The following is a 19,713-nucleotide window of genomic DNA, read 5'->3' as shown; positions in this document are numbered from 1 at the left end:
GATTCAAGAGTAGTGCCTTTGATCTAGAGGGCTTTCTTTCTGAGGTCATTGGTTTCCAAAGTCAGTCCATTCTCCATTTCCAGACATTCACATCCAGTCAGTTTTTCTTCAACCTCTTCACCTAATGGGGTGTTAGGAAGCTCAAATGAGATCATGGATGGAAGACGTTTTGGTACCTTGTTATGCCACATTCTCTTTAACTGTCCTGACTCAGTTTCCCTGTCTCAGTTTCCTTTACTGTTCTGTCTCTTCGCTCTCGGGTTATAAATTAGCAAGATAAAAGAGTAGATCTCCTGATTCTTTTATGGATTTACAATATTCCTTTAGAATATTCCAAGATTAACCCATGATATCTTTACTTCTTTGTCTCTGGAATTTTTAGGTTTTATGGCTTCCCCTCCCTGATAAAAACTTTCCCTCCCTTTCTCTTCTTTGTCTCCAAAAAGGTATTTAAGAAGTTGGGGTTCCTCCATTCATTGCTGGAGAATGGCGTCTGGCAGCTGTATGCTGGACGCTGGATTCTTTGGGTCCTCCAGCCCTGGGACCAATATGGATTCCTTGGTCCCAGTATACTTATCTCTGTCTGACTGGATAATCTGAGACGAGAGTCCTGTCCAGTCAATCTTACTCTCCCATTAATAAAATGTTAAAACTTTCTAATCTCTCTCCTGCCTCAGTTTCTCCGGCATTACACCCTAAAGTTATAGAATTAATTAGCATCTAATGACCAACCCTCCAGTCTGGTATTGACTTCTGCATTTCTACTGCATTCATACATTTTTTTTATTGAGCATTTGATTGGGAGAAATGGGAGACGGGCACAGGACTACCCAGCATGTCTTGCCTGCATCAAAAAAGGCACTTTATTCTATGAACAAAGCAGAATTCCAATAGCTCAAAACAAATGTGAGACATTTCTACTCCAAATATCCATATGGACCATTTGTGCTTGACTTGTGGTAGAGCCATTTGAAATCATATTCATTTGATCAGCCACAGTTGGACACACTGTACCTTGACCCCAACACAGCGGTATCATTTTGGGGCCTCTGACAACAAAGGAAAATAACCAACTGGCCAATCATTGAGCAATATAGGAATGGGTTGGTAAATATTTAAGATGGGGGGGGAGGGCAGAGCAAGGGCATGTATGTTCACATACTTTTAAGTTTACCCTGAATTATTCATATTTTCTAAAGTCTAGGTTGTAAACAAAACAACAAATCAAAAGTTCTGATTAGAGAAATCACTGAATTCTGAGATGTAAACAATCCCAACAAAAAACTAACCATGGTTCTTGGAATTCCTGAGTTTATTTCAGCATCCCTCTGCCAGCACTCATCCTGATCCCCTTTAACCAAAGTAGACATAAGAAAGATTGTCCTGATTCCCCAGGCTTCTCCCTGACCCTGAGACCTGCTAGGCTAGGACCTTGGAAAGGAGGTAACTATGGTTACCTAGATGGGGAGGGGAGGAAGGACCATTGAGATCTAAATCAGGTCGGATAAAAATAACTGCAATCCTAATTTGCTTCCCATCTTTGTTTAACCTGCCCCTCCCTGCATTTCCCTAACAATTAGCACAATCTATTTCCTTCTGTTTACGGGCTCTCTTCTCTGTCTCCTCCCTCAAACTGCTGGCCAGAGGCAAATATGGCCAGTTTTGAGGTGTTGTCCATGGCTAACCTCCCAGGTGAATTCTCTCCCAGGTAGAGAATCAGATGACAAGGGCTCAAATCCCAGCTCTGTGGATGCAGCTAGATGGTTCAGTGGATAGAGCCCTGGCCCTGGGGTCAAGTCTTCATTTACCACTTATCAGCTGTGTAACTCTAGCAAGTCACTTAATCCCAAGTGCCTCTCCAAAAACCCAGCAAAATCCAGTTCAGCAGCTGGCTGACTGGCTGACCTTCATCTCTCAATTTCTTCATCTTCAAAATTAAGAGGTCAGAGGTGTTTCTATTTGTGGATAATGATTAAACCTATTATTTTAAAAAAATTACAATTTTAAAAGAAAAGAACAAAAATGAAGTTAGAGAATCTCAAAACAATCCTAAAGCTTAATAATTGAGACCCCCTCTTTACCCTCCATAGCTTCCTAATTAGATCAAGTATAAATGGCTCCCACAGGAGGGTTTAGATTAGAGATTTATTTGTTTCATATTTGGATCAGTTCTTGGTTTGTTGTGAAGATTGTGTTTAAAGGATTATTTGGCTAACAACAGGTACTGGATCCCATGCTTCACAGGATCTACTCGGGATGCTCTCTTTGGCTCCTACAGCTTCACCTTCAAGTCTTAAGACATCTTGCCCTCCCAGGCCTAATTCTGAGGCTTCCTAATTAGTCCTCCAAAATTTTCATCTCTACATTCAGAAATTCCCCTGATCTTGTTTCTAAGTTCCAAGGCAGCTCCTAGAGCCTTAAGATCCCCTCCCAAACATTCACAATCATGTTCTGAAACCCCTCTATCTCTGGACCATGGCACCCCTTGAAAGCTCCTCCATTACTTCTTTTACATTCTGGAATCTTCAAATCTCTGAGCCTTTATTGCACTTGATTTCTCTCCCCTTCTTTAGCCTTCAGGTTTGGCTAGTCCCAGAACTAAGGGAGGAATGGTTTGGGATGGAGAATGTTATATAAGGAATCTGGGACTGACGCCAAGTACCACCCCAAATGCTAAAGCATAAAAGACAGGGAAAGTTTAACTAGACTTAGCACTTGTCCAAATCTCAGAGAACTGCAGTCACGCTTCTCTCATTTCCACCATGCTGGCCTCTGGGCTGCTGCTAGGGGCATTATTCTTTTGCCTCTCTATCCTGTTGATACATTCTGTTTGGAGACAAAGGAAGATCCGAAGCAGGCTTCCCCCTGGACCCACCCCCCTCCCTTTCATCGGCAACTACCTGCAACTCAACACCCAAAAGATGTATGATTCCCTCATGAAGGTACCGAGGCTGGGGAAGGGGGCTGGAGACAAGGAGAACATGGAGGGAAGGAGACAGAGAAATAGCATGAGAGAGACTCACAGGGAGGCACAAGGAGCAAAGGGAGAGAAAGCAAAGACAGAGCCAGAGAGAGAGAGACAAACAGAGACAGAGACAGAGAGACAGACAGATAGACACACAGAGAGAGACAGAGACAGAGATAGAGACAGAGACAGAGAGAGGAATAGCATGAGACCTACAGGGCAAAGGGAGAGATAGACCTACAAGCAAAGACACTCAGAGAAATAGAGGCAGTGAAAACCAAAGACTAATTAACAGGCAGACACACACACACACAGTAATAGTGACAGAGACAGAATCGCAGAGAGCAAATAAAGAAACTCAGAAATAGAGAAACAGACAAAAAAAATGACAGTCAAAAGGGCAGTGGAACAGAGACAAATTAGAGGGGAAAAAAAGCAGAGATAGAAAAACACATAACCCCAGAGAGAAAGAGAGAAAGGGGGGGGGGGAGGGAGGGAGAGAAAGGGAAGGAGAGAGAGAGAGAGGAGAGAGAGAGAGAGAGAGAGAGAGAGAGAGAGAGAGAGAGAGAGAGAGAGGGAAAGGGAGGGAGGGAAAGAGGGAAGGAGAGAGACAGAGACAGAGACAGAGACAGAGAGACATAGAAACACAGAGAGAGACAGAGACAGAGAGAGAGAGACTCAGAGATGTACAGTGAGAGAGAAACACAAGCAACAAAGGTTCAGAGGCAGAAAGATATGAAGCAAGTTCCAGGGTGCTGGAGGGGACTCTGGGAGGGTCAGAGAAGAGAGATGGAGGAAGAAAAAAAGTCTCTGCTTCTCACTACTGATTCAAAAGTTCTTTCCTCTCTTTAATCCCCAGTTTTCCTTTCTGCAACATGACCAGATTGGGCTAGATGGCCTCTAAAGTCTAAATTTTATGATCTTATGGGAAAGAGGTTCCAAGAAAAGCAGAGAAGCTTTTTTTTTTTTTTTTTTTGGGTGGAGAGGGATAATCACAGCTGGGCTATAACAGGGATTTGGGGAAATGGTGGAGAAAAGGCCAAGAAAGTTGGAGAGTTACCCTGAGAGAGAGACCCCAGGAGAGAGGGTGGAAGATGGAAATAACAGAGATGGTAAGGAAATCTCTTGGCAGAAAATGGGAATGAAAAGGCAGCATCAGATGTGCTCTCTCTCCCCTAGCCATGGAATTCATTAAGTTTTTGTGACTTACATAGACATACAAATATATACATATATATGTATAAAAACATTTTATACAATTATATTTAATTTCATTTATTTGTTTAATGTATATATAATTTATTTGTTTAAAAATAAATGATTATAACAGGGATTTGCAGGACTCTGTCCTTTTTATGTTGGAAATATCTCTTTGTTACTGATGACTAAGTTATAACTAGAAAGTTTCTAAAAGCTGCTGAGAGATGATGGGTGAGAAGCTTTCTTTCAGTGGAGAGAGCAAAGGAGAAAACCATGAGGCTCTGGTTATTCTGACTTTTGCCTCCCCTCCAGATTGGGGAAAAATATGGTCCCGTATTTACAGTGCATCTGGGGCCCAGGACTGTCATAGTCCTGACGGGCTATGAGGCTGTGAAGGAAGCACTGGTTGACCAAGCAGAAGAGTTCTCTGGTCGGGGGGAGCAAGCCACCTTCAGTTGGCTACTTGAAGAATTTGGTGAGTGTCTGGGGAGGACCCTTATACACCCACAGACAAATCTTTCCAGGTCAGTGTGGCCTTTTAGGCTACCTGCCAGGGTTTCTACCATCTTCAGTCCTCTCTGTTCGCTTATCCTATCATTGCCTCCTTATATGTCTCTATTTCTTTCTTTGTTTTTCCATGTCTGTCTCCCCATTTCTCTTCACCTTTCTTTCTATTTCTTATGTCTTTTAGTTTTTCTTTGTCTCTTACTATCCCTCCATCTCTTCTGCCAATTCTTGGCTCTCATTTCTCTACCTCTTTATTGAATCTTTCTGCTTTTTCCCTTTCCTCTATCTCTCTTTATCTTTGCATCTTTTTGTCTCTTATTGTATCACCATCTCCTATCTCTCCATTTCTCTTTCTTTCCCTATATTATCTCTCCAGTCTTTCCATGTAATTCTTAGTGTCTCTTCCTATTTCCCTATCTTTCCCTGTTTCTCTGACTCTCATAGTCTTTCTATATCTCCCATATTTCTAGGTTTCCCTCCATCCTTTTCTATTTCCCTCTATCCTCCCATTTCTGCCTCTTTCTCCTTGGCTTTCCATATTTCCTTTATAGCCTTGCCCTTTACTGCCTTCCCATTTCCTTCCTCTCTCTTCATCTCCCCTTTTTTGTCTTTCCCAATCTGCCCAGTCTTATTCTAAATCTCATTGTATTATGTCCAATTTCCCATCTTTCCTTTGCTTCTTTTTCCCTCTTTGTCTCCCTATATTCACCTCTCTGTGACTATTTGTTTTATGATCTTTCTCTCCATCTCTTCTTTTCTTGTCTCTAAATCTCTGCCCCCTTCTGCCTCCCTTGCCATTTCTCTCTTTTTCCCCGTCTTTCCACTTCCTCCCTTTCTGTCTCCACCTCTCCTTATGCTCACTTCTCCTGGTTTCTCTTTTACTCCTTGGCTCGCCCTGGATGACCAGGTGTGGTTTTCAGTAATGGAGAGAGGGCCCGGCAGCTGCGGCGATTCTCCATCACCACCCTCAGGGACTTCGGCATGGGCAAGAGGGGCATTGAGGAGCGTATCCAAGAAGAGGCCAGCTTCCTCGTTGAGGCTTTGCGAGATACAAAAGGTGAGTGGACCCAAGAAGATTTCAGAACCTTGGATAAGGTCAACCTCAACTACATTGTTTCCCACCAACTTGACAGCTGTCCTTTCTCCCCATTGTCCTGTGACTTATATCTAGTTGATCTTTAGATTTGGGTGCCATAAAAAGTCTTGAATTTGGAGTCAGAGAACCTGAGCTCTCAATTGAGTTCCTCCATTTACTTGCTTTGTGATTTGGAATATGCAACCTCATTTCTATGAGCCTCATTTTCCATCTGTAAAATAAAAGTAATGGATTAATTGGTCAAAGATCTCTTTCAACTCACACGCTATGTAAGGGGAGGCAGCCTGATATCATGGAAAGGGCACTGAACTTAGAATGAGGAGACCCGGGCATGGATTCCAACTGTACCATTTGTTACCTGAGAAAGTCACCTACCTTCTGTGGGACTCAGTTTCCCTCTCTGTAAAATGAGCATGATATTGTTCATTCCCTATGCTACCTCAATCTGAATGAGTGCCTGTAAAAATACTCCTTCTTCTTCCTAAACAAAGAGTTTATTTCATGCATCAGGCCGTTCCTGAGAGCCCAGGACAGAAGGAATAAGAAAAGCTTCTAGCATTCAATCTCCCTGCTTTATGGAATTTGGGGATAGGGATATTGACTGTCCTTTGCAGGAGACTATGAGAGTTAGAAACTGAATCACCATCTCTTTCTCTCCCTATCTTTGCTTCTATCCACTTTCTATATAACTTTGTTATTTCTTCTCCCAGTTCCCTTTTATGCTATTTCTAAAGCTTCCTCCCTGCATCTCTTGGTGTCTTTGTTCCTTTCTTTTCTCTGCTTCTTCTTTCTTCCTCTCTCTCTGCCTTTGTCCTTTTTTTTTTAATCATAAACTACCAGCTTCAGTCTTCTCTCTTCATCATTTGACCACTACCTCTCTGTCTCTGTTGACCTGGTTGGACCACAGGAGTAGCCATCGATCCCACCTTCTTCCTGAGCCGCACGGTCTCCAATGTCATCAACTCCATTGTCTTTGGTGATCGCTTTGAATATGAGGACAAACAGTTCCTGGCCCTGTTGCGTATGGTGTTGGGGAGCTTCCAGTTCACAGCCACATCCATGGGACAGGTGACTCGTCCAAGACATTTTCTTCTATCCAATTGGGTCTCAGCTTCCATCTTTGTCCTCAATCTTCCATATTCTATTCCTCAATCTGACCCTGCTATTCCCAACTTAACTTTGTGTCCATCTTGACTTCCTTCTTCAGTCTGACCTTCTTTCCCCATTCTTGTGTCAATCTACCATGTCCTGCTCATTCCTCATTTGATCCTGTGCTCCATCATGAAGATGGGTCATATGCCTATCTTTCATCCTAACTGACATTTACCAATCTGATTCTGTGCCCTGTCCTGACCACTCATTCTAGTCCCTACTACATACCCTTAGCCCTCATCACCCATTCTGATATTCTTCTGTCGCTAGCCTTCCCAAGTAGTCACTTCATCACCCTGTACTCCATGACTTGTTCTGTGTCCTCCTCCAGCTATACGAGATGTTCTCTGGAGTGATGCAGCATCTGCCAGGACCCCAGCAGCAAGCATTCAAGGAATTAAAAGGACTGGAGGCCTTCATCACTGAGAAGGTCCGGCAGAACCAAGCCACCCTGGACCCTAACTCCCCCCGGAACTTCATTGACTCGTTCCTGATCAAGATGCAGGAGGTATTTACTGACCCAGTGGGTAGGTGAAAATGAAGGCGATGGATTGAGAGCTCAGACTGAGGGCGTTATGGATCTCTGGGAGAATCTCTGGATAGTGGGAAATGGGATTCACAGATAGCAAGCAGTAGATCTCAGACAAGAGCAGGCAGCTCTAGCAGATAATTAGATGGCAAGCTTCAGTCTTCCTGAGGCAAGGCTCTTGACTGATACAGCATGGCTGTGGATAAAGTGGATAAGGTGAGATGCAGAGAAGGGGGACACCGAATTACAAAAATGGAGAGATGGACAGAAAGACATGGAGATAGATGCAGAAAGAGAGACTTGAGAAAACAAGGCCATCACCAAGAAACACCAATAGGGATTCCCTATCCCCCATACTCCCTGCAGCCAATTACAAACTAGGTTTAGAGGTAGAAGGTGCTCAGGAACTTTATATTTTAGTCCCAGCAGCTCTGTCTGGCTTTCTGCATAGAACCTTGGAAGATGTTTTTCTCTCTGAGTCTTTCCATTTTCATCTATAAAATGTAGGATGGAGGTTATTAAATTTATCATACGTGGTCCTCAAGGGCAGAAGCAAAAGGAGAAATGGTAAAGGAAGGAATTCAGGTTTGCTGCCAGGGAGAAGACTTTCTAACAGCGAGAACTATCAAAAGTGAAGTGGGTTACCTGGAGAACTGGCAAATTCCCCCTCTTTGGGGCTCTTCAAGCAGAGGCTGGACTACCACTTGTCAGGAAGCTCAAGGTGGAGTTTCTCTAGCTGTTGGAGTCTCTCCCAGCTCTACCCCCCTGGTTCTGGAAGGCAGTTTACTGTACTGGGCATTAAGTATACTTGGTTTCAAATCCCACCTCAGACTCTTACTAGCTATATTACTCTGGACAGCTCCCAACATTTAAGTGCCTTAACTTCCTCATGAGAGTGATATAATTTAACAGTCCTTTCCAAATCTCTGATTATCTGAATTCTGCAGAGATTAGATATCTTTTTGGGTCCCTTTGAATTGAGATGTTCCAGGTTCATCAGGGGCCAATAATGGATTTCCTCCTTCACCCCTTCACATTATTGGGGCTCAAGGAAATTATACTGGCATGGGCAGAAAAGAGGAAGAGAATGTGAATGGGCTGGATTTGGGGACCCTAAGCCTCTACTTCTCTCCCCACTCAAACCCAGGAAAAGAAAAATCCCAACACCGAATTCTTCATGAGGAACCTGATCATGACCACCCTAAACCTGTTTTTCGCTGGCACAGAGACTGTTAGTACAACTCTTCGCTATGGCTTCATTCTTCTACTGAAGCATCCAGAGGTGGAAGGTAAGCCCTACCTCCCCTAATCTACTTAGAAGTTCTTTGGAACTTTGGGAGCTAACCATAAACTTTTCCTTCCATTTCCTCATCTCCCATGTGCTTCACACACACACACACACACACTCACATATCATACATTTCTGAAACAGGTTATCTTCTTCATTCCTTGGCCCTTCATTCCTCCATCTCCAAACTCCATCTGTTCACTGGAACTTTTTTAGGGTTCATCCCCCTCCTCCTCTATTAACCACAGCCAAAATCTATGAGGAAATCGATCAGGTGATTGGGCGGAACCGATCACCCAAATTTGAGGACAAAGCCAAGATGCCGTACACAGAGGCCGTCATCCATGAGATCCAGAGGTTTGGCAACATGCTCCCCATGGGTTTGGCCCGGCGGGTCACCAAAGACACCAACTTTCGGGGCTACCTTATTCCCAAGGTAGGAGTCTCTCACTCTCCCAGTTCTCCCAGCTTCATACCACCATCTTTTTACCTGAGAAATGTCTCCATCTATTTCATGCTCTGAATCTTCATCTATCATCCTCACCTTTCAGTATTCACCCATTATTATTACTATTAAGTATCCTTTATCCTACTCTAGGACCCTTAGGACCTTCCTATTTTTCTTTTCCCTAGAAAATCCTCCTAATTTGTCTTCCTCAAGCACGTAGTCTTTCCCTATGCTCTTCTTCCAGCCTTTCCTCTCTGATGGGCTTTTAATTTAGCTCTTTTCCTCCCATTCCTTCTCTCTCCCTCTCTCCTTACCCCATTTCTCTTCCTTCACTTCTCTCTCCCTTTCTTGATTTTTGTCTCTGTCCCTTCCTCTCTTTTCTCTTTCCTTTTCATTTTATCTTATTCAGTAACGCTAGTCAGATCATTTGATCTCTTTGATCTCAGTGAGTGTCAATGTCCTCATCAGCAAAATTGGGATGACAACAATCATGTTGTAAAGCTTCAAAGAAATAATGTATGAAAAATATTTTACTAGCCTTAAAGCTATCATTAGTATGAGCATTCTCTTTGGGCAACCTTGTCAACTTGACCTTATATGTTAGGTCTCTACAGAACAGCTGCTATCCTGGTGTTCAGTGTAGTCTGTGAATCTATACTTCTAAAACTAATGCTCAAAAGCCCCCACTGGTACACTTACCTTTATAAGTCAACCAGTAGACATAGCTAAAAAATGTTTACTGAAATATCATAAAAATAATGCATTAATCTTGCTCCACATAAACCAGGGGCGAGTTCTCCCAGCTGTCCGTAGAAAAAGTGACTATGCATTTAGTGTGTGCCTGAAGAGATGCATATGCTTAGAGAATGGGTGGGGCCCGAGCAATTCACAGTTCTGGGTCCTAAGATCCTTTCTCTCCTCCTTTATCTCTTAGTCACAGGGTATACTGAGTCAGTCTCTGAAATGGATCCCTGGGCTTGCTTGTCTCTGAAGCTTAATTTAGCTTCCACCTTTGAAGATTCATTTTCGTTCTCTCTGCTTTCACTCAGTCATTAGTTCTGATGCAAATAAGCCAATAGTACAGTAGGGAGAAGGAGGCAATTCCCTCTCATTTTCCCCCTCCTCTATTTACCCTCAAACAAGGGAAAGGGTGGAAAAGCAAGTACACTCTCTCAATACTTGGGTTCTTTCCTTGCTGGTTCTCTTCTAGACTGCCAGAGGTCACACTACTTGAAACTATTTTCCCATGTGTCCCAAAACAAAGGAAACCAAAAAAGTTCCATTTTCATAGTCTACTAAGGGCATAGCTATTCTGTCAGTGAAGGGCAAGCTTCCTTTCAAATAAAATGAACCAATATTTTCACATCTAAAGGAGAAATGAAGTGGAAAAAAATTCCCTTCTCTGATTACATCAACTGAACTAAGGAAAGTGGAATGATATTTCAGTAAACATTTTTTAGCTATGTCTACTGGTTGACTTATAAAGGTAAGTGTACCAGTGGGGGCTTTTGAGCACTAGCTTTAGAAGTATAGATTCACAGACTACACAGACTACATTCAACTAAAATGTGCCAACCAATCAATCACTAACATGTATTATGGGCTTACTAGGCATTGGGAATTGATGATGGAAATACAAAGACAAAGATAAAACCTGCGCACAAGGACCTTTCTATCAGGGCAAAGAAAAAAAGAAAAATGTACCCATATAATTGTATATATAATATAAGGAAAAGGGCTGGACCCATGATTGCCCAGGAAAAGGGAACTGCTCTAAGGATGCAGGTTGGCACCTTTTCTGCAAATTATAGTTTTAACATTAAGTAATTTGCCCAGGGTCACATGGCTAGAATTTGTTGGAGACAACTTGAACTCGGCTCTTTCTGCCTCTAAAACTAGTTCTCATTCTCCTGTACAACCCTGTCTTCTCAGATGTGAAATATATTTTCTCTCTCTGTTTCTGTTTCCCTCCTCCTCTCTCCCTTCCCTCTGTTTTCCTCCTCCTCTCTCTCTTCTGTTTCTCCCCCCTCTCCTTCCCTCTCTTTTATCTTTCCCTTTCCTTCTGTCTCCCCTCTTCCTTCCTCTTCTCTTTCCTCTTCCCCTTCCCTCTCCCTCTCCTTCTCTCTCTCTTTCTTTTTCCTTCTCCTTCTCCCTCTCCCTTTCCTTTCTCTCCTCTTCTTCTGTCTTCATCTCTGCACTTCATCTGCCATTTCTTTTGTCCTCTCTCACTTCCAATTCTAGGGCACAGAAGTTTATCCCATGCTGGGCTCAGTATTGAGAGATCAAAACTTCTTTGCCTGCCCCGAAACCTTCAACCCCCAGCACTTCCTGGATGAAAAGGGCCAGTTCAAGAAGAATGATGGTTTTGTCCCCTTCTCCATTGGTGAGCATTCTCTTCCCCTCCAGCTCCCCCATTCTTATCCCTAGTCCCAATCAGTGTGACTTGAGCCTGGTGAACCCTTCCTTTCCTTCAGTCTACAATTCATCCTGCTGAATTTATCAATTTCCCTTGAGGGTGAGTGGGTGAGTAGGTAGGTGGGATGGTTCTAGAGAGACTGTCCTTATGGGGCTAAGGGTTCCAGAACATATAACCCCCCAAATCTTAGAGTCCCTCCTTCCTTAAGGAAGAAGCACATACACTAGAACGAATCCTGAACCTGAAGTCGGAGTTCTTTGATCAAGTGCTATCTCTAAAGCTTCCTACCTGGGTGACCTTGTACAAATCACTTCATCCTCCCTGGCCCTCAGCTTCCTTATCAGTGAAATTCAGGCCTGGGACTCAAGGGTCTCTGAGGTCCCTTTCAGCTCAGCATCTATCATCTTAGATGACATCATCTATAAGTCTCTAATTTTGGTCAAGTCCCTTCTTTTCTCTACCTCAGTTTCCTCATTTGTAAAGTGAGGAGGTTGGACTAGATGATGTTTTACGTCCTTCTCAATTCTAGCATTCAGTTTAATAAGTACTTTTGAGATGGGGGTGCAAACAAGGAAAAACAGTATCTGTGTGCAAGGATTTTACATTCTATTGGAGGGAACCAAGTTTAAGTAGAGAAGTAATTACAAGATAATTTGCAAATGGAGAACACTGGCAACAAACAGAATCAGGAGCAGCTTGCTGTTGAGGTGGTATGGAGCTCATTCTGAAGGAAATGAAGGATTCTAAAAGCAGGGATGAGCAAGGAGAGTATTCCAGGTAAGGAGCTTTTTAGATGAAAGTTGAGTGATCAATTTGGAACAGTAAATAGGCCAATTTGTTTGGAAAGTACAACTCCAGATGGAGAATTCTATGAGATTGGGAGGGCTGGGATCAAAGGAATTGGAAGGAGGAAGACAACAGTTTTGATAGACCATAGAGCAAAGACAGGAATAATAGGAGATGATGTAGGAGGCTTTTGAGGTGTACCATAAATTGGAATAGAAATCTCATATAGGATAGCTTCCATTTTTTTCTTCAAAGAAGTCCATGGCCTCTGCTGAGAAGGTATAGGAGATGTGATGAGAAAAGCAACTCTATATTCCAAGGGCTTTTCTACACTCTGATAACACATGATCTGAGGGCTTCTTAAACATTTTCCATTCATGACCCTTATTGCCTGAGAAATTTAATATGAACATTTTATTTAGGTTATGAAAACATTTACTCATAATAAACCACAATTTCAATATCCCCCACATTCAGTTACAAGACTCCATAAGGGATTGCAAATTATGGTTTAAGAAACTGGGGTCTAGACAGACCTATATCTGGGGTGGGGCTATGGGGCAATGAACTAGAACATCAAAATTTAGTAGCCATTGATAACACCTGTGGTCCTAAAAACAATAAAAACCATAGAAACTGATTAACAAGAAGAATTTGATAAAGTAAGAAGTATCCAGAATTTACATTTTCTACAGATGAGTACCTCCTAACAAAGTCTTGTCTGGCACAAGACTTATACATGTTTTGCTTTTTCTAAATTCCCTCTCAAATCTGACATTTTGTATCCTATGGGATCACATATTTATACCCTGAAGGGACCTTTTGGACTATCAAGTTCAACCCTTTTATTTTATGGATGAGGAAACAGAAGCTTTGAGAGATTAAATGATTTACCAAGCAAGACATAGATATTAAATGTCAAAAGAGGAATTGAAGTTAATTCTTCCTGACTGCAGGCCCAGAAAACTATTATTTCACTTTACCATCTAGCATCCTCCAAAGTTTGACGTTCTCCGTTCTAAGAACCCTCCCAGGGATGACAGTTCCTGTTCTAAGGGCCTTCCCCATCCTGACTAGTTCTGCCTCTTGACTCCTCAGGCAAACGCTACTGTTTTGGTGAAGGCCTGGCCAGAATGGAGCTCTTCCTCTTCCTCACCACCATCCTGCAGAATTTCCACTTCCAGTCTCCACTTCCAACCGAAGCCATCGATATCTCCCCCCAGATGGTGGGCTTTGCTACCATCCCCCCCACCTACACCATGTCATTTCTGCCCCGAGGATGAGGCTGAGCTCAGGCAGCCACAACAGAAACAGAAGGAGCCCACAGGAGTCCTGGCTTGAGGATGTACTAATAAAGTCTGAACCCCCAGAAGCTCTCTTTGCTATTTAGTTGGACTCTTGGTAGCTGAGACTAAGTGGTTCTGAGCTCATTGATTCCAGTATCCTCAGGTTACAGTTGAGGTGACTGAAGCTCCCAAAGGGAGAGACACTTATCCCCAGATCCCACATAGAGAAGCAGTTGCAGTCTAGGTTTTACCCTGATGAGGCGCAACTGAAAAAAAATTGGTTTTGGAATCAAAGTATCTGCATTCATATCTTACCTCTGACATTTATCAGCTGTGTGATTTTGGAAAAGTCACTTCCTTTCTTTACTGAAATTATGATGGGGTTTGTAGTGGGCCCTTGAGGTCTCTTCTAGGTCTAAATCCCTTGATTCTTATTTTGATGCTTTCCCATTACTTATGCCAAGAAACACAGAGTCAAGGGCAGAACTGGAAGTGGCTCTGAAGACTTGGTTCACAAATGAAAAATTGGCCTTGCACCATATTGCCCCTTATGGCCACTTCTACCTTAGCTTGTCTCTATCTCCATGTCCTTTTCTAGGTATCTATCTGTCTCCATCTTTTTATTCCTTTGCTCTTTTCTCTTTGTCTTTTGATCCACAAATGTCTGCCTCTGTCTATATCTTTATCTCTCTTCTTTTCTACATCTCTTTCCCTCATCTATCTCTCTATGACTATCTATTTCTCTGTCACAAATCCAGGATTTGTGGATGTTTTTCTGTAGCTCTCCAACTAAAGAGGAGATTCTTTTGAGAGAAAGTTTGTCTATAAGTATTATTTTTAAAACAAAACAAAACTCATAATGACTGAACCCTCCTGTTATACTGTTGTGATACAGGAGCTACCTGCCAGTGGCTGCTGGAGGTCTAACTCAGACCTGTAGAATGGATCTCTTCCTGTGAGAGGATGATGATGATACAAGGAGACTGAGAGGCAGTTGCTTTCTCTGACCTCTCCACTGAGAGGCCATTGCATTGTCTGACCTCTCTCCTCTTCCCTCTGACTCCAATTTATTTCATTCCCAATCCACAAGCAACATCTGTGTCAGTAAACGCTGCTTTGCAACTCTTTCAGCTATTATGATCCACAGCTGTGGAGGCTCTCAGAGAAATTGACTGTCCCTTCACCTAGGCATGATCCTTAACATTATATAGACAGGAAAATGAAATTGAGAGGGGAAGAGATTGCCTGGAGCAGTCAGGTAGCACAAAGCAGCAGAAGGGATGAGGGGATGATTCCAAATAGGGAAGAATATGAGGGAAAAAAAGGTGGACCAGATAAGAGAGAAGTTAGGTAGACTCAGTTCTGGATTAGAGGCAGAGTTGAACATAGGGAATGATGTCTGAAATACCAAAGTTTCAAAGCTCCCTCTGACACTTGCTAACTTTCTGGATTTTTAAGTCACTTCCCCTCTTTGAGTTTTAGGTTCCTCATCTGTAAAAGGAGAAAATTGGATTCAGTGACCTCAGAGGTCCCTAAACTTAGTAACTCTAACTAGTTGGGATTCACAAAACACTGATTGAAATTTCAGGATGAATCCATAACAAGCAATATTTAAATGGGAAAAAATATCAACCCCTGCACTGTTTAAAAAATAGTTCCATGTGAACAGAAAAATGTTCACACAATAGTTTATGTGGAAATGATCTAAGGAGATTAGGGCAAGCTCCAAATAAATCAGCAGGATGTCACAGCAGTTTTAGCATTCAAAATCAGAGGCAAGATAATTTGTACTCTGCCTCAGTCAGACTCCTCCTGGAGCATTATATTTACTTCTTGACACCACATTTAATAGCATAACATGTGACCCAACATCGAAATTTCTGGGCTTATATAGACTGAGTCCAATCTTGGGGGCTCCTCCAAGGAAGTTATTCTCTGTGACTCATCTTGCCTCCATTAGAATTTTTTTGGAAACATCAGAATATACCTTCTATAGAGCTCATGGTTGTGGAGAAAGAGTTCCCAGTCCCTGCATAAGCACTCAATGTAAAAATACAAACCCAGTATAGGACAGAATCTATTTCACTCCATATAATATACAAAAAAACATAAAAGATTCAAATTAGCTCCTAACTGATCAAAACCATTTTTCATCATGTCTAATGTGTCCTACTTCTCCTACTGGTCCTTGTATAGTCCTCCAGGGTCACAGCATTATTTTGTAGTGTTTATAACTGTAATGAAAAAAGGTCAGATACAGTGAGTGCCAGTCTCAAGAACCACTCAGGGACCAGCCTCAGGGCTGGAACAGCAGGAAAAGTCAAAGCCTAAGAGGAGGGGATCTTAACTTTTGTTATTATTGTAATTCAATCAGCAAAAATCCAATGGGAAGTTTACCTTTCTGACAACTGCAAACTCATTTTCCTTCTGTGGTGAGTTAAAGTTCTGAGGGTAATTCCATAAGATTAGAGACCTATAAAAACTTTTGGAATGCAAGTAAGACTCCAAAAGGCTGATCTTATCAAATATTTTCCTTCTCTCCAGAAACTTGAATTCTGGAACTCTCAAATTGCAGATTGCTGGAGTTCCCGGTACTACTTAGGACCTCTCCTTCTCTCTATATATAGCTGGATTCAATAACTCTTACTACTTGATCATTGGAGGTGCCTTTAACCAGGCTGCCATCTCTTGGTGGGACAGTACATGCATCTGCCACCTACCTCAGGCAATTAATCAACAAACAACACCTACTATCTATCATCACTATGTTAAGCAAAAGGAATACAAAAAAGAGGCAACAGATAGTTCCTTCCCTCAAGGAGCTCACAATCCATTGGGATGGGGGGAAGCAAGTAAATGTATATGTATAAACAAGTTATATAAATATAAATAAGACTTATCCCAAGGCAGCTCCTTCACAGCATTACACTCTATTCTCCTGCAACTCCGATTTGTGGTCCTAGCTCTATTGTTTTCTGCTTAGGAAATAAAAAAAAGGATGGGACAAATATTTTTATAGGGTTTCAGCACAAAGAAATGAGATCTCTAACCCACAACACAAAGCTAGACTTTGATCCTACTGGCAAATTCTAAGAGAAGTCCCGGTTCTCTCAACTGAGTTGATTACTTTTAAATATAAAATCAAGGGGTTGTAAGGGTCCATTAGAAAGGTCAGGCAAGTGTAATTAGGATGTAAGTAGGCCATTGGTCTCAAGGTCCCAGATTGGCTATGAGTACATAGGGATTTCCTTCATGGGTGGGACCTCCAGCCACAGCAGGAATCCTAATTATTCTGATCTCACATCAAGTTCAGGATGTAATCTCCATCATCTATTGGCTTGTGCTTGTGCTTCATAGACCCTATATAAGCTCAGAGGAGGAAGGACTTGCCACTCTCTTTTCCACCTGGAGCTCAGCTTGGGGAGAGATACTAAGAGTGCAGGAGGTCATAGAGTAAGATGTAGACCACGTGAATAAAGTCTAAGCTTGTCTGCCAAAACTCTCGAGTGCTCTGTTGTGCTCAAACTGGGTCCATATGAGATAGCGGCTGGAGGATTCCAGAGATCTCAGAACAGAGGTAAATTTTGTAATATTTGCCAGAGCTTCTCTGATTAGACCTAGGAACTAGGATAGATTAGAGTTAGTTGAGTGCGAGAGTAGCACTTAATAAGGGGTGAACAAAAAGAACTTTCGGAAGAAGGGGAAAGAGAGAGGTAGATGAGGTTAAATTATATCCCATAAAAGAGCCTTTATAGTAGAGTGGGAAATGAACAACTGTTGTTGAAAACTATCTTTACATATATAAAATATTATTGAGAAAAACAGATTCTGCACAAACAAAACCAGTGCAAAGAAAATTAGAAAATTGGGAGAAATTTTTACAGAATAAACAGAATATAAGTTATTTCCTAATAATAACTGGTCAAAGGATCTGAACAGGCAGTTTTAAGATAAATAAATCAAAGAAGCAAGGTTTGTTGACAACATGGAAACAGATCAATGTTCTCATAAATATATTAGAGTGCATGTCTCCTTGGTTCTCTAAGGAAGGGAAAATTAGAGCCAGATATGTGGGAACTAGTGGGAGAGCAACTAATTGATTTTGAAGCTGTGGGTCCTGATTCAATTCCTGAAGAAACATTCCTTATGTACAAAATAATACAATTGGCTTTAAAGAATCCCACAAATTCTAACAAAGCAGCTAAAAATCATGGGGAATTGGACAAGAAACAGTGCTGATGAACTTAAGGGGTGTGGTGCTTCTTACTTTCACAGCTTATTTACACTTTCATGACTTAACTATAAAAAGAATTGTCAGAACTCTTTTTCAATCTACTCAGCAGAATGAATTGGATGCAATTATGCCAGCTCTTACTTATTATCCAAGAGATATAAATATAATATCTGATTCAGCCTATTCAGTAGGTGTTGTACAAAGACTTGCCATAGCCCAAATAAAATTTGTAGCTTCCAATATTTATCAGTTCCTTTAAAAGGAACTTCAAGAGCAAGTGAGAAAGCATCCAGGAAAGATTTATATCTTGCATATCCATTCTCATAGTGGATTTCCAGGTCCTATTTTTTTGTGGAAATTCAAAGGCAGATAGCCTTCCAACCATGTTGGCCAATACTCCTTTATTTCAGGCAGCCCAAAAATCTCATTCTAAATATCATCAGGCTGCTTGAGCTTTACACTTGCAATTTGGGATAACAAAAGAGGAACATAATAAAAACCCGTACGGCTTGCTTCCCTTTCCACGCTCCTACACTCCCTCCATGGAAGAACCCTTATGGTTTGAGACCCAATGCAATTTGACAAATGTATGTGACACATTATAAATTTTTTGTCTGTCTGTCTTTTATCCATGTTGTAGTAGAAACCTTTTCAGGATTTATTTTTGCAATACCAGCAGCAAAAGAGAAAGCCCGAGTGGTCACTGAATTCCTTATACAAGCTTTCACAATAATGGGTGTGCCACAAGCAATAAAAACAATATTGGACCTGCATATATTTTAAACATTTTGCATACTTTTGTGCACAGTATCAGATTTTACATACCACTGGCATACCTTTTAATCCTCAAGGACAGGCAATAGTAGAGAGGAGAAACAGAGACATCAAGATGCTCCTCCAAAAATAAAAAAAAGGGGGAGCCACAGGTAACCCTAGAGAACTTTTAAATTTAGCTCTCTATACCATTAATTTTTTGATTTTTGATAAAGATACACTGGCTCCAGGAGACAGGTTTTATAAACCACCAGAAGGGCAATGTCCAGTATGAGCAGCTCCACTATCTTAAGATAATCACATTGGTGATGTGGAGAGATCCAGAAAGTAGTGAATGGAAGGGACCAGATAGGTTAACTGCTTGGGGGAGAGAGTTTGCTTGTATTTCTACAGATAGAGAAGGAATCAGATGGATGCCAACAAGCCATATTTGCCTTGTCCATCAGAGAGAGACAGAAAAGGACAAAACCCTTGAAACAAAGGAAAAGATCCAAGAAACATCAGATGGTTCCATCTCTGACTACATGTGCCAATGAACAACAAAAGTTGATAACAAGACTATTGCAGGACTTCAAAAATTACAGGAATCGTTGATTCCCTAACACATGAAGTAATGGACAATAGATTGGTTTTGGAGTACCTCTTGACTGCTGAAGGAGGTTTATGTGTGATTGTTATTTATATACCCTCCTTCTAGGACTTATGGACATGTATAATTCCTCATGTTGATTCATGTTGTTTGTTACATCACTACCAGTCTGTGTTATATCACTATGCTTGTGTAATACCTCCCATGCTGATGGATTTATGTACTTGTTTCAAGTAAGACCCTTCAGTCCAGAGAAAACGTGCTAACAATATCTAGTTTGGTGTTCTCACCTCCCTGAGAAACCAGGGAGGACATGATCATCTTTTTTTTGGTGTTTTTACCTCCCTTCCTGAGAAGTCAGGAAGGGCATGATCACCTTCTTTTGTTTTGGTGTTTTTATCTCTTTTCCTGAGAACTCAGGAGGGCATGACCACCTGTATTCT

At 41.7% G+C, this 19,713-nt stretch overlaps 1 protein-coding gene across 1 annotated transcript; it reads left to right on the top strand.

Annotated features, from left to right (window-relative positions):
- Positions 1-2,705: 2,705 nt before the first annotated feature.
- Positions 2,706-13,759, top strand: LOC127556216 (cytochrome P450 2A13-like). Its single transcript, XM_051989235.1, has 9 exons — positions 2,706-2,942; positions 4,478-4,640; positions 5,580-5,729; positions 6,676-6,836; positions 7,252-7,428; positions 8,597-8,738; positions 8,986-9,173; positions 11,427-11,568; positions 13,486-13,759. The coding sequence occupies exons 1-9, from the start codon at positions 2,763-2,765 to the stop codon at positions 13,668-13,670; spliced, it is 1,488 nt and encodes a 495-aa protein (XP_051845195.1). The 5' UTR covers positions 2,706-2,762; the 3' UTR covers positions 13,671-13,759.
- The last annotated feature ends 5,954 nt before the right edge of the window (positions 13,760-19,713 follow it).

This window comes from Antechinus flavipes, chromosome 3, assembly GCF_016432865.1.
Source record: "Antechinus flavipes isolate AdamAnt ecotype Samford, QLD, Australia chromosome 3, AdamAnt_v2, whole genome shotgun sequence".
Lineage (NCBI taxonomy): Eukaryota > Metazoa > Chordata > Mammalia > Dasyuromorphia > Dasyuridae > Antechinus > Antechinus flavipes.
Note: the sequence above shows the minus strand (reverse complement) of the source record. Positions and strands in the feature narration are given on the sequence as shown.

Bases quoted from the DNA above. Each gene is read 5' to 3' on its own strand.
- LOC127556216 (XM_051989235.1), top strand. From the start codon at position 2,763: ATGCTGGCCTCTGGGCTGCTGCTAGGGGCATTATTCTTTTGCCTCTCT. The intron at 4,641-5,579 runs GTGAGTGTCTGG...CTGGATGACCAG, and splicing joins TTGGCTACTTGAAGAATTTG to GTGTGGTTTTCAGTAATGGA. The intron at 9,174-11,426 runs GTAGGAGTCTCT...TTCCAATTCTAG, and splicing joins GGGGCTACCTTATTCCCAAG to GGCACAGAAGTTTATCCCAT.